The following is a 16,606-nucleotide window of genomic DNA, read 5'->3' as shown; positions in this document are numbered from 1 at the left end:
GCCACATCTGGGTATGGAAATCGTATGGCGGGCTATGAATGCTCACAAAATTGGGGGTTGGGGTGCGGGACGGGGTGAGGGCTTCGGCTGGGGGTGTGGGTTCTGGAGTGGGGCTCAGAATGAGGGGTTGAAGGTGCAGAAGGGTGCTCTGGGCTGTGACTGATGGGTTCGGAGGGTGGGAGAGGGATCAGGGCTGGGGCAGGGGCAAAGGAGCGGGGCAGGGGTGCAGGTTCGGGGGGGGGCGCATTTACCTCAAGCAGCTCCCAGAAGCAGCAGCATGTCCCCCCTCTGGCTCCTAGGCAGAGACGGAGCCAGGAGGCTCTGTGTCTTCCCCATCCATAGGTGCAACCCCTGCAGCTCCCATTGGCCACAGTTGCCAGCCAATGGGAGCTGCAGGGGCCGTGTGTGGAGCCCCCTGGCTGCCCCCACGCATAGGAGGCGGAGAGGGGACATGCTGCTGCTTCCAGGAGCCGCGCAGAGACCCGGCATGCATGGAGCAGGGCAAGCCCCCAGCCCCGCTCCCCGGCTGGAGCGGGGCAAGTCCTGGACCTCGCTCCCCAGCTGGAGTTCAACGGCTGGATTAAAACATCTGAAGGGCTGGATGTGACCCCCAGGCCATAGTTTGCCCACCCTTGCCCTATAATATATCTGATGCAATACTGGCAGATGTGCTTCCTGAGTTCCTCTCCACTGAGGATGCCTAATTGCAAATCCATGCTGATCATCAGAACCAACAATTAGATAATTGGAAGAAGTTATTTTGCGAATAAACAAGCTACATAACCAGTTGCCTTGACAATCTGAAGCGAAGCACAGTTTGGAATATTAGTAGCGAGTGAAATTCATCCCTGTTCTGTGGGCCAGCACAAGGCTATGTGCCACATTAACCTTCCTCTGAGCAAGAGCCAACATCAGAGCTTAGAGTTCAGAGACGTGCATCTCCATCTTTCTGGGCACTGACGTATGGAGCTGAGCGGGGGTGGACCAAGGGCTCTGCAGAATATTCTATGCCCCTGAGCAAAGCAGACCCAGAAATCTGCAGCCCACTAGTTAAAGAGTATAAGCAGCGTTTAAGTGGTGCATATGCTTTGCGCAGACCCCTTTCATCCACTGTGCCCTTTTCATTTGTAAATATCAAAACACTTAAGGTCAGTATCATTATACCCATTCTACACATGGAGAAACTAAGGCACAGAGCAGGAAAGGGGATTCATATACCATTTAGTGGCAGAGCTGGGAACTGAACCCAGGAGTCCTGATTCCCAAATTATCCACCAAATGCTGCAAGAAAATATAGGTTAATAAAAGCTCTAGTCTCTCTCCAGTTCATGTAGGACCTGACTGCCCCACTATCATTAGTGAAAGTTACATGAGCCATTTGAACAGTGCATTAGACCTTAGGAATCCATAGCCTTCTGAGACAAGGGAAGAAAATGTTGTCCCAGCTAACATGGAAGGTAACATGCTATACTGCTAGAGGTGGGCAAAGTTTTTTGGCTGAAACTTTTCTTTGTCGAAAAAAATGCAGATTTGGCGACACTGAAACATTTTGCAAATTCATGTCAGTTTTGTTGAATTGTTTGTTTGGGGGACCCCCGTCCCTCCAAAATTTGTAAACAACCCACCAAAATACTGAAAATTCTTCTCTCCATTTGAAATGACTGTTTGCTTTGAAATTTCCTCCAATTTTATTTCAAACGTTGAAATGGTTTGAAAAACACTAGCAATCAAAATAAAATGTTTTGTTTCAGGTCAAATGAAACATTATGTTTGGCCCAAAACTATTTTATTTTACTTTTTACTTTCTGGTTTGCCGAAATCTTTTTAAACATGGTTCATTTTGGGTTGACCCGCAATGATTTTTTTTAACTTTGATTTTTCAAAATGGCCAGCGAATCCAAAAGTCTGTTATTCACACAGCTCTAATTAGACTCCTTAGGAATCTGTAGCTGTCCAGAGACAGGGGAAGAAACTATTGTCCCACCTAATCTGGAAGGTAAAGTGTGCTATACCGCATCAGGTTTACATGAGAGTTTACAGCTGAAGCCCCAGTTCTGAACCACCAATACCTTTCTTCAGTTCTTGCAAAAGCACATTTTGTTTGTTTAAACAGCTGCGCACCTAGTGGGGACGGGAACTTCCGTCACCCCGCCCAGCATGGTGGACTGTATAAGCCTCACGAATGCCACGAATGGCTTCTCCAGGAAGTCCACCTCTCCCACCAGGACATTGGAGGCTTCCGCGTCTTTGGGGATCTTCTTTATGAATTTATTTTTTAGCTGTTGGGGGAAAAAGAAAGTTCAATGATGGGTCAGATCTTCCTTTACGTTTTTTTTTTTTTTTTTAATAACACCATGACAACTTATTTCTGCTTGACATTTAGGATGCTAAAAATTGCTGAGCTCCTGCTGTGAAATTGGAGTTTCTCCTTTCCTCTAAGCATATAGTAGCACTTGGGTACGAGTTACTAAGTTAAGGCAAATCAAAAGTGTGAAGTCAATGCACATGAGTTAAAGCATTTTAAACCCACCTCGGTGTGGATGCTTCTCAATCAGGAGTAAAGTGGCCTTAGTTTTCTGTAACTTAATCCTCCTTGGCAAGTTTCACATCCCATGCAGCACCATGACAAGGTATGTCTCCACTGCAATCAGGATTGATTGATTGCAGCTCAGGTAGGCATGCCCCAGCTAGCTTTGATCTACATGTGCCCAAAACACCACTGGACTGCAGTGGAGACATACCTTCGGTGGTGCCGACTCTCACTGAAAGCGGAGATTCTCACGCATCCCCATGACTCCAGGAGCTGGGGCTTCGAGAAACACACTCATGATAAAATGGTCAGAGTGGGCAACATTGAAGTCCATCCTCGCTGGGAACAGCCCATAAGCATGCGCTAAACTTTAAGTGCTTAAATCTGAGATGCTTCAAATTGGACTTGAGCGCATTGAAGCAAGTTCAGCACATGCTTTTGTGCTGTCCTGAATAAGGGCCTAAATAAACACATAACAAAACATACCACCTTCCAAATTGGACCCACACTCAAGTATGACGAAAGAGCATGTCTTGGAGCCTCTTTCCCTTCCAGCAGCCCCCGCTGGCTCCCCACGTGTAATAAGGAAGGAGGATTCATCGTAATAAGTAGCTTGAGCTTCCATTTTGTAGTTCATTCCCTCAGATCTCTTCTTTGGAAAGGGAGCAAATAATTGTAGGCGGTGGCCTCATTTCATAGATTGATCCTTGGGTCTCTTGTCCCCTGCAGCCCTTTCATTATTAGCATAAAAGGGTTCAATACGAACCCAGGCAGGATGTTATTATAATCTATATGCCAGCATGAGGAGAGGCATGTGAGCTGGGCGGCAAGCTCCCCCCATTCTAATCTTTTAAATCCAAATGGAAAAAAAAAAATAAAACAATAATAAAACCACTCCTCCAATACAGCTTGGAATAAGCAAAAGCAGGAGTTAACGGTGACCACTAAGCTTCATGAAAAACTTTAAAAGTCCCTTTGTAGTGGGTCTAATAGGCTGATTAAAAACCAACATTCTTTGAAACGAAATGGTTTGCATATCTTAGTGTTAACCCTCGATGCACCAACGTTTGATTGTAATGTTTGGATTTTCTTATCAGGGAATTTGCTTTCATTACTGCAGCTCTAAACTAAGAGCACCCACTGGTAAATTCTGACAGTGGAGAGCCCTAAGGAATATTTCCCAAGGTAAATTCTTTTCCTAAACAGTCCACACACACTCTGCTTCCATTAATTTATCTAAGTTCCACTCAGCACCCTGGAAAGGGCGCGATTCTGGTATCCAGGCTGCAATCCTGAAGCCCTCTGGATGCATTACTGAGCAAGTGTAAAAGCTTCTGTTCACCACAGAAAGTCTCTACACCCATTTCAATCAGACTAAATCACAAAGGTTGCGACCCAGCTCTGCGAGACCCTCTCTTCCAGCTCCATCGCACATAGATCGCATGGCTAGAAGGGACTGCCGTGATTATCTAATCTGACCGCCTGCATAACACAAGCCAGAGGACTTCCCTGAATTAATTCCAGTTTAAGGTCGACAACACTATCATAACAAAGCCACAGCTACCCAGAACTTCAAGGTTGTCACTGTCCACAGTGACAGCAGGGGATAGAAAGTAGATCCACATCCCTGTGTCCATGACCCACAGATCCCTCACCAGCTCAGCTCAAAGGGAATCTCTTTAAGCGCTCAGCAATAAGGGACTGAGAGAGAGTTTTCCAAAGCGTGGGTCGCCCACCAGTAGGTCATGGGAAGGTTCCAGATGGGTCACCACATCCAGGGCTGCATTAATTTATCACTGGCACCCGGCCTAGGTAAACAAACACTTCTCCTGGCCCGGTGCAGATGGGAAGCCCACAGGAGTGGGTGTTGGAGAGCAAGCCCGCCTCAACCAGCAGCCCTGGGCCTAGTGCCCTGCTCTGGATGTTGCAATCTACTCAGGTTTGGTCCGGCCACCCCTCCGTCGCAGGCCAAACCTGAATGGCGCTGCAACCAAAGACAAAATGCAGTTGGGAGGGCCGCCATACTAAAATGTTTGAGAACTACAGAGCCAGGAGTAATTCTGATTGCATCCATCTGATTGCATGCGCTGAAAGCCAAGCTTGCCTGTTGTAGCCTGGAACAAAGACAGCAGAGTGTGGACATTGTAATGTGACATGGCTTCCTTTTTGCTGGATGGCAGCACACACAGGGCTCCTCCAAGAGGGAGTTTTGCGTCTGAGGTTCTCCACTGTGCAGGGGGGATATAAGAGCAGGATTTCCTTGATGAGGCCCCTTCCCCACCTCGAGCCCATTGCTCCTGTACCAACAGGAGTACAGCCAGTAAATAACAGTACCTGGCATTTCTCCAGTGCCCAAAGCATTAACTCATTGATCTTCACCCTGACCCGGAGAGGTAGGCATGTGCACTGCCTGCATACAGATGGGAAAACCACAGCACAGAAGTGAAGGGATCCACCCAGGGAAAATGGAGGCAGAGATGGGAAGAAAACCCAGATCTCCTGGCTCACAGGTCTGTGCTTTAATTTGATGTGAGAGGAAAAAAAAAAAAAAGGCAAAGGATAGGATTGACTAGCTCCGACTCCAACACAGGAACATGTGGATTTTTAACCATCCCTACACTCTAGGTAACAACACGCCACTGAGGAATTCCTATTGACTTAAACAGGGGCAGGACGGAGCTGTAAAAATAGCATTGTGGGGTTCTATACTGATCCTCTCTTGCTAGCCGCCAGATCAAATTCGGTCAGGGTACAAGCCAAAGGATGGTTTGTCTAATGTCGCAAGGATTCTGCAAATCCATCTAGGTTGTTCTTTCCCCCATCGACGCTATTAACAGAGATTCTGTCCATCAGAATGTGGCTGAAAAAATTCAGTGGATAATGCACGAGGCAGAAGAGAATCCAGTTCTCCCCCCTCCGGTTGTAATAACTCCACAAAATCTTGTGTGTGTTAGCAAAGCCAGCAGAAGTGACTTGTATGCACAGGAAGCAGATATGTGGAATAGGGAAGTTGCATTTCTTGCAAACTAGTAACCGCAGGACCTCAGCAATGTTACGGCAAAATGACTTCCCAAATGTTGGGAAATGTGTGGGTCAGATTTATAGATTCCAAGGCCAGGAAGTAGTACTATGATCATCTAGTCTGACCTCCTGTATAACACAGGCCAGAGACCTGCCCCAGAATAACCCCTAGAGCAGAGCTTTTAGAAAAACATCCATCTTGATTTAAAAATTGTCATTAATGAGAATCCACCACAACCCCTGGTAAATTGTTCCAGTGGTTAATTACTCTCAGTTAAAAATGTACGCCTTATTTCTGATCTGAATTTGTCTAGCTTCCACTTCCAGCCATTGGATTATGTTAGAGTTTTTCTGCTAGAGTGAAGAGCCCATCGTTAAATATTTGTTTTCCATGAAGATTATACATATATAGACTGTAATCAAGTTACCTCTTAACCTTCTCTTTGCTAAGCTAAATAGATTGAGCTCTTTGAGTCTACCATTATAAGGCAAGTTTTCTAATCCTTTAATCATTCTTGTGGCTCTTTTCTGACCCCTCCCCAACTTATCAACATCCTTGAATTGTGGACACCAGAACCGGATACAATATTCCAGTGGTGGTTGCATCAGTGCCCTATATAGAGGGAAAATTACCTCGCTGCTCCTACTCGAGTTTCCCCTGTTTATGCACCCCAGGATTGTATTAGCTCTTTTGGTCACAGTATCACACTGGGAGCTCATGTTTAGCTAATTATCCACCATGACCCCCAAATCTTTTTCAGAGTCATTGCTTCCCAGGATGGAGTCTCCCATCCTTTAAGTATGGCCTGCAGTCTGTGTTCCTCCATGTATAGATTTACATTTAGTTGTACTGTTTGCTTGTGCCCAGTTTACCAAGCGAGTCAGATTGCTCTGCAACAGTGACTTGTCCTTTTCATTATTTACCACACCCCCAATTCTTGGGTCATCTGCAAACTTTATCAGTGACAATTTTGTGTTTTCTTCCAGGTCATTGATAAAAATGTTAAAGAGCATCAGATGTGCTGGATATAAGAGAATAGGACGTCACTGGTAAGGTTTTGCATTAGACTGCAAGTTTGATGAAGCCAGCGTATGCACAGCTTTTTGGTATTTGCTGGAGATGGAAATGAATGTCTTGGGCAGTGAATACCAAAACCATCCCAGGCAATATGAAGGCGGAAGGGAATGCATGAGTCTTTCCCCTTTACTTCTTATTTCCATGCTTTCAAGGTTTTTCGTGGATGGATTGCGTCCTGCCACAACCTTAACTGTTAACACATGCATTGTTTTTCATAGAATCATAGGAATGGAAGGGACCTCGAGAGGTCATCTAGTCCAGTCTCCTGCACTCATGGCAGGACTAAGTATTATCTAGACCAGGGGTAGGCAACCTATGGCACGCGTGCCGAAGGCGGCAGGCGAGCTGATTTTCAGTGGCACTCACACTGTCCGGGTCCTGGCCACCGGTCCGGGGTGGCTCTGCATTTTAATGTAATTTTAAATGAAGCTTCTTAAACATTTAAAAAAACCTTATTTACTTTACATACAACAATAGTTTAGTTATATATTATAGACTTATAGAAAGAGACCTTCTAAAAACATTACAATGTATTACTGGCACGCGAAACCTTAAATCAGAGTGAATAAATGAAGACTCGGCACATCACTTCTGGAAAGGTTGCCGACCCCTGGTCTAGACTAACCCCATTTTGTTTGCTAATCAGATGTGTGTGTCTGTTAAGAGAAGTTGTGCAAACCCTCTAGGGCGGATTCAGATCTGGCGTCACTGAGCAGTCATTCCACTGAGGTCAATAGAGTTACAACCATGTATGGATGGGCAGGAGGAAATGAGGGAAATCAGGTCTTCTCTTTATTTTAATAGGCCAACTCCTGAAATTGTTAGTCAAAAAGCTGCTTAAAATAAATGGAAGTTTTGCTGGAGTAAGGATGGTATGAAAACTGAGTAGGGAGCTCAGGATATGGCTCAATATGGTGAGCTGTGACCCTACAATGTACCTCCATGAAATACCTGTTTGGGAGAGGAAGTACGGTCCAATAGTTAAAGCACAGGAGAGGGAGTCAGGAAATCAGGGTTCAATAATACCAGCACTCACACCAATTTGTGTGAGCTTGGACATGTCACTTAATACCACCATGTGACTCAATTTACCTGGCTGGAAAATTACGATAATACTCTTCTATTTTACAGTGTTCACTGTAAGTTCACCACGGTTTGCAAAGTGATTTGAGCTCCTCAGTAGAAAGATGGTTTGTTCTCCTTGGTTCTCTGTGTAGTGCCCCGATCTGGCTTTAATTCATAAAGCCAAAGGATCAAATGACTGGAACAGAGTGGTAGCTACAGTCTTTGTACTTTAAATTCTCAACCTGCTTTCATTACAGGAAGTTAGTCGTCTTCAGCTATCCCTTGATGCAAGGATGTCGTCTGCCAAGGGGGCATTGGTGAGTTTTTAAGTAGCTGAGGAGCCCTGCAGATTTTCCCACAGAAGTGCCAGGTGTGATTTTGGAGGAGACATCGTTGTTAGCTAGAGTGTTGTGCCTTTTCTTTCCTCCTTTGTCACTTCTCTGTCTCATGAGCATGTCTGTTCTCCTCAAAGTGAGCTGTGGCTTGGTGTCTGGTGTTGCGCCACTGTGTTCTGTTCTGCGCCAAGTCCTCCCAGTTTGTTGGGTTGATGTCTCCCTTTTTAAGATGTACTTTCAGCATGTCTTTGAAACACTTCCATTGCCCTCCGCGAGCCCTTCTTCCCTTACTTAACTGAGAGAAGAGTACTTGCTTCGGGAGGTGAGTGTCAGGCATACGTACACAGTGGCCAGCACAGCAGAGTTGGTATTTCATGACCTGCACTTCTATACTGTTGGTGTTGGCAGCAGAGAGAACACTGATGTTAGTGCTGGAACCACTCCAGCAGCTCCAGTAGTTTGTGCAGGTGAGGGCTGGTAGAGTGCCTTGGTTTTCCCGATGTTGAGAGAGACAGACCCAGGCTGTGATAGGCATCCGCAAAAAGATTTAGGGTGCTTTGCAGGTTGGCCTCTGTATGTGCAAGAATGACATAGTCGTCTGCATACTGAAGGTCAGTGATGCCAATTCTCGTGACCTTAGATTTTGTTTGGAGATGTCGAAGATTAAGGAGATGGCCATCCATACGACTCAATCCCGATTCTGTCAGGAAGGCAGTCACAGATGAGAATCAAGGTTACGGTAAGGTAAATGGAGAAGAGTGTTGGAGCAATGACACCGCCCTGTTTGACACCGGTGCGAATGGTGAATGATTTGATCTCTGAGCCGTTGCACAAAATAGTGACAGTCATCCCACCATGGATTACTCTGATGATGGAAATGAATTTCTGTGGACAGACAAACCTACACAGCACCTTCCATAGGGCATCACAATTGATAGAGTAAAAGGCTTTGGTTACGTCGATGAATGCCATGAACAGTTCCTGGTGTTGCTCTCTGCACTTCTCCTGAATCTGTCGTGCCACAAAAATCATGTTGGTTGTGCCATGGGATGGCCTGAAGCCACATTGTGATCCGGGGAGGAGGCGGTTTAGTAGGATCCATGTAAGAATCTTCCCTGCGATGGAGAGGAGAGCAATACCTCTGTAGTTCCGCACAAAGATTTGTTCCATTTCTCGAATATTGTAACAATGTTGGCATTCTTAAAGTCAGGTGGAATTTCTTCGCAGGTTCAGATTTTGTCCTTTTGTCCATGAGGTGATAGGCCTCATGTTTTCATTGCTTAGAGGAATCATTTTGCCAGTTATAAAATTCATTTATTTTCTGTTGAATTAATGCTAGGATTTCCTTGTTGTTTTCGTCAAATCAGTCTTGGTGCCGATGAGTGGAATACCCTATGGTTTCAGCACATGCATTGTGAATGGTGTTTTTAAATTGATCCCAGGGCTCTTGAATTGCAGTGATGTTGTCAGGAAGGTTAGAGTTTCTCCGACAGATGTTACTGGAACATCTTGCAGCTGGCTTGGTCTTGAAGTGCTTTGACATTGTACCGCTTTCACTTAGTCTTTGGGTGTTTGTGATGGTGGAGCGAGCTGCAGGTACATGACGGATCTTACTAATCAATGGTCTGTCCAACAGTGATCAGTACCTTTCATAGCTCGTGTTATACGGACATCAGTATAGTCTCGGGCTCTGACTATAACAGTCAAGGAGGTGCCAGTGTTCGGTCTGAGGATGTTTCCAGGTGGTCTTAAATTTGTTACTCTGCCTAAAGATGGCATTTGTGATGAGCAAATTATGCTCCACACATTTGCTGAGGAGGAGAATACCATTGGGGTTTACATTTCCCACCCCTTCTTTGCCTATTGTGCCTCTCCATTGGGAATTCCGTCTGACTCTGGCATTGAAATCTCTCAGGAGGATGAGTTTGTTCTGCCTTCGGTGTAGCTGTGAGGACTGCATTGAGTGTGCCATAAAACTGCTCCTTATTGTCTTCCTCCATTGGGTGCTGGGGCGTGTACACTGATGATTGTGGCAAATTGGTTGTTGCTAAGCTTGAGCCAAAGAGTCTTGAGATGCTCGTTGATCCCCACGGGAAGCTCCACAAGCTGACTGATGATCTTATTTTTGATGATAAAGCCAATCCCATGACTGCGTCTCTCTTCAGGTGGATTTCCTTTCCCAAAGAAGGTGTAGCCACCTCCATCCTCTTGTAATTGGCCCTCATCGGCCTGGTGGGTCTCACTAAGTGCTGCAATGTCAACGTTGAGTCTTGCCAGATCTCTGGCAATTATGGCAGAACAGGAAGTCAGTGTAATACAATGGAATACACCTTACAGGGAAGGAGGGAATTTTAAGACTAGAGCTAGAAGTCTGAGAGGACAATCAAATAAAATATATCTGGAAGAGCACCCATATGACAAACGTTCAAACTACACTTTCTCAAGGTGCAGCTCATCCTAACAGCAATTCATAGAATATCAGGGTTGGAAGGGACCTCAGGAGGTCATCTAGTCCAACCCCCTGCTCAAAGCAGGACCAATCCCCTGACAGATTTTTGCCCCAGATCCCTAAATGGCCTCCTCAAGAATTGAACTCACAACCCTGGGTTTAGCAGGCCAATGCTCAAACCACTGAGCTATCCCCCCCTTGTTTAGCGCCAAGCCCCAAAATGAATATCAGATTAAAGTCAACTGCACGCTCTCTTATCCTACACCAGGAATGGAAATAAATCGAGAATGTTCGTTTTAAATCCAATGCCAACTTCATGAACAGCTTCCCAGGATGCTTTAGCGGGTCATCATCTTTGTCAAGAGCAAATATCTGCGCCTCACAAGTATTTAAGTACTGGCTCCTCCCCACTCTCAGTATCAAATGCCAAAGTTTTAAAGCCATAGTATGGAATCAGAGCACATTAAAAATACACATTGTGAGCCAAATCCTGCAGTCCATAGTCAATCCTTCAACTGGCAGCAGTAGTAAGCTTTTATCTTCTTGGTGGATCCAGCCTGAACAAGCAGACATGATGTGTCACACACTCCCCATGTCAGGTGAAGCATGTCCCAGTCACTACTTTGTATCAAATCGTGTACTTCCATTAACAATTCCTATGCTGTACTAAAAGTATACACTTGTATATGCATGAGCACACACGGAGGTAGGAATAGAACACTGGTTATTAGCCAGTGGGAATTTGGACTGATTAAATAGCTCAGGATTCAATCTTTCAAAAACCAGGGAAAGGAGGAAAATCCAATAATAATCTACAACCATTTGATCTCTGATTATATAGGTGCTTAAACACACTGTTCAAGGAAATGAAAAATTCCAGCGCTTCTTTACATGACAGAACAATAATAGCTGTGACAACAGCAGGCTTCAATATTAGAGCAATGATAGAATTTCCACTGAATAATAAATGCTCTATGAAGTTATAGCATATCATGACTGTATGAACAAACCAACTCTATGAACTCCACTCTCCTATACTGACAAACTTACTTTTTTAAATACAATTTGTAACTCAAAAATTCCACAAACAGATTATTATAACATTTTGAAAAAAAAAATACTGCTTCACACAAAGAACATGGCTCCTAAGTTAATTTTTAGGACCAATTGGCAAACGTCCTGCTGAAGTGTTGAGTTACTACAGTGATATGTGTGTAGTATTTGAAATCCTCAGTTTAAAATTGCTGTATTAGTGAAAAGTAGTATTCTTACCTGCGGAATGTGGCTAATCACTTGTCATTTAGCCTTTTGTTTCATGTCATCCTGAGCTATCATTTCTGGAGGTGCCTATATCAGGGTCTCAGAAAAGGGATTCTAATCTAAAACTACTGTGCCTATTTTTGTCTGTAACTTTTTGTTCCAGCAGTACCATTTGCTCCCTTCAAAAGAAAAGGAGACATCAGCATTTTTGTTGTTCAGAAGATCAATAACTATCTATCTAATATATTTACTTCTGGAAATGGCAGTTCAGGATTACGTGAAGCAAAGGAATAAATGACAGGTGAGTAGCCATATTCCACAGGTAAGAATACGTTGCACTAATACAGGAACTTTTATCTGAGGATTTTAAACACTACCTCAAATATTAAATCTTACAACAACCCCGTGGAATATTTTACCCACTTGACAGATGGCTGAACTGTGCAACCAGGGATTAAGTGATTTGTCAAAAGCTAAACAGTGAATCAGTGGCAATGTCAGGAAAAGAACCCAGGAGTCCCAACGGTCAGTGCCTATTTTCACTTCTACATAACACTCCTTCACATAGCTAGGGATAGAAGGCAGTATTCCTGATTTCTAGCGCTCTGCTCTAACCACTAGACAATAATCTCTCCCATAACTGGGAAAAGAAGACAGCAGTTCTAACTCCTAGTGACCTACTTTAACCAACAACCAACTATCCTTTCTACAATTGAGAATAGAAGCGAAGAGTCCTGTCTGTCAATATCTTGCTCCAACCACTAGAAACACTCCCTCTCTGAAACAGACTTATTTGAGCTTAATCCCAGATCTGTGCAGGTCAATGAAATTGTGAAGGGGCGCAGACAAATCTGAGGTAGGATCAGCGTGTCCCTTCCTGATGACCTTGAGGTGGAAGATGATGCTTTGAGGTCATGTTCAGGATCAAATTGAGCTTTAGTAAGTTAAAGGATTTCAACGTGATGGATGGAAGGGCAGAAGGAAAAAAAAAGCCCATGGTAGTCTCTCATGAGGCACTTTGGTGGTTATTGATTGGGTGAAGCAGCACAGATTTCTAATTAACAAAACTGGAACATACCAGCCAGACCTGGACACAGAGAGAAGATGAGAGCAGTATCCATGTTTCATCAGATTGCCTTTGTATTAGAGTCATTTTTACACGTTGGTACACAACATTTATTGGGAATTTCACCTGCATTTAAACATAGCAGTGGTGACAAGGAGAGAGAGCCTGATAGCACTCCATGCCACATGGCAGAAGCACGGTCATACTGATGCAGAATATTACAGAAGAGGCATACACACTGTGCTCTCACCTGGAGACATTATTTTTGTTCTCTCTTATTTGTTGCTTTCACTTAATCCAAACAAAAAAAGTCAGGCAGATGGGTTGCTCTTTGTGTATGGAAAAACATGACCGTCTACTAAGTTTTTATTTCCTCATGATCTCCTGCCTTTTCATCCCTAGACTAGTAAATATTCCTAAATATGCCACCTTGTCTTCATCTCTATTATATTCCACAAACAACCCCACCTCTTTACAACCCTATCTATCCTTCCCACCCACACCCTGCTTCCTCTTTTATTTAGATATTCCTTGCTCTATTTCCTCCCAAAGATTTCAAGAGCTTTTCTCCTCATCTCAAGACTCTAGCGTCCTCCCTACAAAAGTATTTCTGCTGTGTTTTCATACCCCTAACCTGCTTTTTCTTGCTGCCCTGAATCTGGGGCAGGTATTATTTCCAAGGCTGATATCATCTGAATTACCAGAGATCAATACATGTATTAAATGCGTTAATTAGAAGTCTGTGCATTTCCACTCCATCAATAACATGAGACTCAGATGGGCCTCTTATGTTGAAGACAGAGAAACCCTTTGACACATCAACCCTCGGTACAATCCATGTCATGGATACAACTCCCTTCTATTCCCAGAGGATCAGTCAGAAGGACACATTGTCCTCACCCCAGCACATACTGTAGTCAAAGTTTCATCTGAGGATCTCAAAGGGCTTCAACAAATATTAACTAAGCGCCAGGGAGACAGGCCAGTGATATTAAAACTGAAGCACAGAGCAGGGAAGTGTTTTTGATTTTTAAACAATGTTTAAACATTTTAAAATGGCTCTGCAGCTGGTGCGATTGATGCTTATCACACTGGCTCCATGTCTTCCCTCCATCTGTTTATTGTATCTGCCTCTTGTATACTTAAATTCTACGCTCGTCAAGGCAGTGACCATCTTTTTTTATTATTTGTTTGTACCGTGCTTAGCACAATGGGGTCCAGATCAGAGTCTTTAGGTGCTATGAATACAAACGAACAATCATAATAAATTACTCCAAAGGAAGCAACATGTAGTATGGAAACTCAAGTTACCCCCAAACCGTGCACTCTACCCATGACATGAGTATGGCAACACAGGAATGTGTATTCAGTATATAAATTAACCTGCGGAACTCATTGTTGCAGGGTATTCCTGAAACAATTCTTTGGCAAGATTCAGATCATTCTTTTTTTTTTAAAATCCTATTTACTGTAACTGTGGAGTCCTCGTTATCCATATAAATGTCTAATCCTCGTCAGAATTCTACCAACCTGTTGGCCTCAATTATGTATTGTGGCAACAAGTTCCACAGGATAATTCGAAATCGTGTAGAGAAGAATTTCCTTTTAAACACTTCTAAATTTGCTGCCTTTCACTTTCATTGGGTGTCTGCTTGGCTCACGGAGCTCAAGAGTTTGGTAGGATTAATAAAAGGATTAGACATTTATGTAGGGATGAGAACATCCTATTAGGAGTGAAAATCCATAAGGGATGTGAACTTACCATCTTCAGGGCATAAACCAACCACTAAGTGACAGGGGATAGGAAGAATCATCTTCTGGGGACAGATTACTCTGTAAACATCCACCACAAAGATTTTTTGCTGCTTCCTCTGAAGTATCTTGTATTAGTTGGGAATAGAATACTGGACTAGGTCAGCTCTGAGAGTCTTACATCCCAATGTATCTACCTCTTGGTATGTAACAACTTGGTCCTGACTGGCCAGGGACAGGGCATCACGGATGCAGATTGTGGATTAAAATTAGACACCGAATACTGCTAAACATAGGAAGTACGTATTGTGACAAAGTTCCTTCTCTATCTTGGTGGGTCCTGCACTTATTGGCGGATTTTCTTGCCTCAGAGATTCACCATGTGGGTTGGGGAACAGCCCAGAGACCTTCCCCTCTGGAAGAACCCACAGTCCAGGTCAATTGGGAGGTTTGGGGGGAACCCGGGCCCGCCCTCTACTCCGGGTTCCAGCCCAGGGCCCTGTGGACTGCAGCGGTCTATAGTGCCTCCTGTAACAGCTGCATGACAGCTACAACTCCCTGGGCTACTTCCCCATGGCCTCCTCCAAACACCTTCCTTATTCTCACCACAGGACCTTCCTCCTGGTGTCTGATAACACTTGTGCTCCTCAGTCCTCCAGCAGCACACCCTCTCAGCTCCTGGTGCCTCTTGCTCCTAGCTCCTTACACTCACACCACAAACTGAAGTGAGCTCCTTTTAAAACCCAGGTGCCCTGATTAGCCTGCCTTAATTGATTCTAGAAGCTTCTTCGTAATTGGCTCCAGGTGTCCTAATTAGTCTGCCTGCCTTAACTGGTTCTAACAGGTTCCTGATTAGTCTAGTGCAGCCCCTTCTTGGTCACTCAGGGAACAGAAAACTACTCATCCAGTGACCAGTATATTTGCCCTCTACCAGACTCCTGTACCCCACTGGTCTGGGTCTGTCACAGTGTATTTGCACCTGTCCTGATGAACACAATCAGCTTTGAGGCCACTCATATTTACGGTTTATGGATGAGAGTATAACAGCAGATATTTGTTTTTCTCCCCCCTGGTAATGGGAGGCTGCCAGTCATGATGTTACACAGAAAACCTTGGTCCACAAAAGGCTTTTAGAACTTACTACCTGATCTGTGCTTGGTGTATCTGTAATGTCATTCATGCTTCTGCTTTGCGCATGGCCTAAAGAAAGCACAAGGGAAAGACACGGTAAGAAACATTTAGAGGCCACAAACCTTCTATGTACAGATTCACAGGCCCATTTTGTGCCCTTCACCTGTGTGGTTGACAAGCTACTGAAAAGGAGAATGGGGTCCTAAATTGCCTCTAGCACTGTCCATTTCTAGAATAGGCCAGATTCTGGTCCCATTTACAAGAAGATAAATCTGGTGTGGCTCACCTGGACTAACTCCAGATTTAACATGGCATAAATGTGATCAGAACAGAGTTACCCTGGTGGAGTTCACTGGATTTATACCAGTGTAACTAGGATCAGATTCTGGCCACGTGTTGACACTTATCTCTTACACTGCATGGGCCAAATTTTGCCATCACATTTGCATTTACAACTCCCACTGAGTTAATGGGTATGGCATGGATGGATCTGGGGGGCAGAATTTTGCTCCATTTTTTGGGTCCCTTTACCCTCTTCCTGTGACACGTTGCCCCAGTTTCCATCTTTTCCCATCGGGGCTTTCTCAAGGTCTGTGGGAAGCTGCAATTCCAGGAGAGTTCATATATGTCAAATCTGTGGGTGGTTAATGAAAGCTTTGCACACAGTCCCCTTTAGGGGTGACAAGCCACTTATCTCTCAAAGTATAACCAAACTATCAATTTCCAGGAAACATGCAGCAAAAATCAAGATATCATATGCCACGAATGCCTAGCAATAAGAGGAGGCGAAGGGATTAATTCTGTTACTCAAAGCTTTCCCCCCCCCTTCTTCAAGGGCTATATAAATTTAAACTCATTTTTGACATTGTTTCGATTTTAAGCAACAATCCACCCTGAGTCCCTCCTCCTCGATTTTGTG

The 16,606-nt window shown here is 44.3% G+C and overlaps 1 protein-coding gene across 1 annotated transcript in view; it reads right to left on the bottom strand.

Annotated features, from left to right (window-relative positions):
• The window catches only part of SLC4A5 (solute carrier family 4 member 5), a 125,929-nt gene that overhangs the window by 49,996 nt on the left and 59,327 nt on the right, over positions 1-16,606 (bottom strand). Inside the window, exons 8-9 of the mRNA XM_054018141.1 lie at positions 15,698-15,756; positions 2,122-2,279 (exon numbers count right to left, since the gene is read on the bottom strand). Coding sequence (XP_053874116.1) covers positions 2,122-2,279; positions 15,698-15,756 — 217 coding nt within the window. The remainder of the gene's footprint in view (positions 1-2,121; positions 2,280-15,697; positions 15,757-16,606) is intronic.

The sequence above is a fragment of the Malaclemys terrapin genome, chromosome 2, assembly GCF_027887155.1.
Source record: "Malaclemys terrapin pileata isolate rMalTer1 chromosome 2, rMalTer1.hap1, whole genome shotgun sequence".
NCBI lineage: Eukaryota > Metazoa > Chordata > Testudines > Emydidae > Malaclemys > Malaclemys terrapin.
Note: the sequence above shows the minus strand (reverse complement) of the source record. Positions and strands in the feature narration are given on the sequence as shown.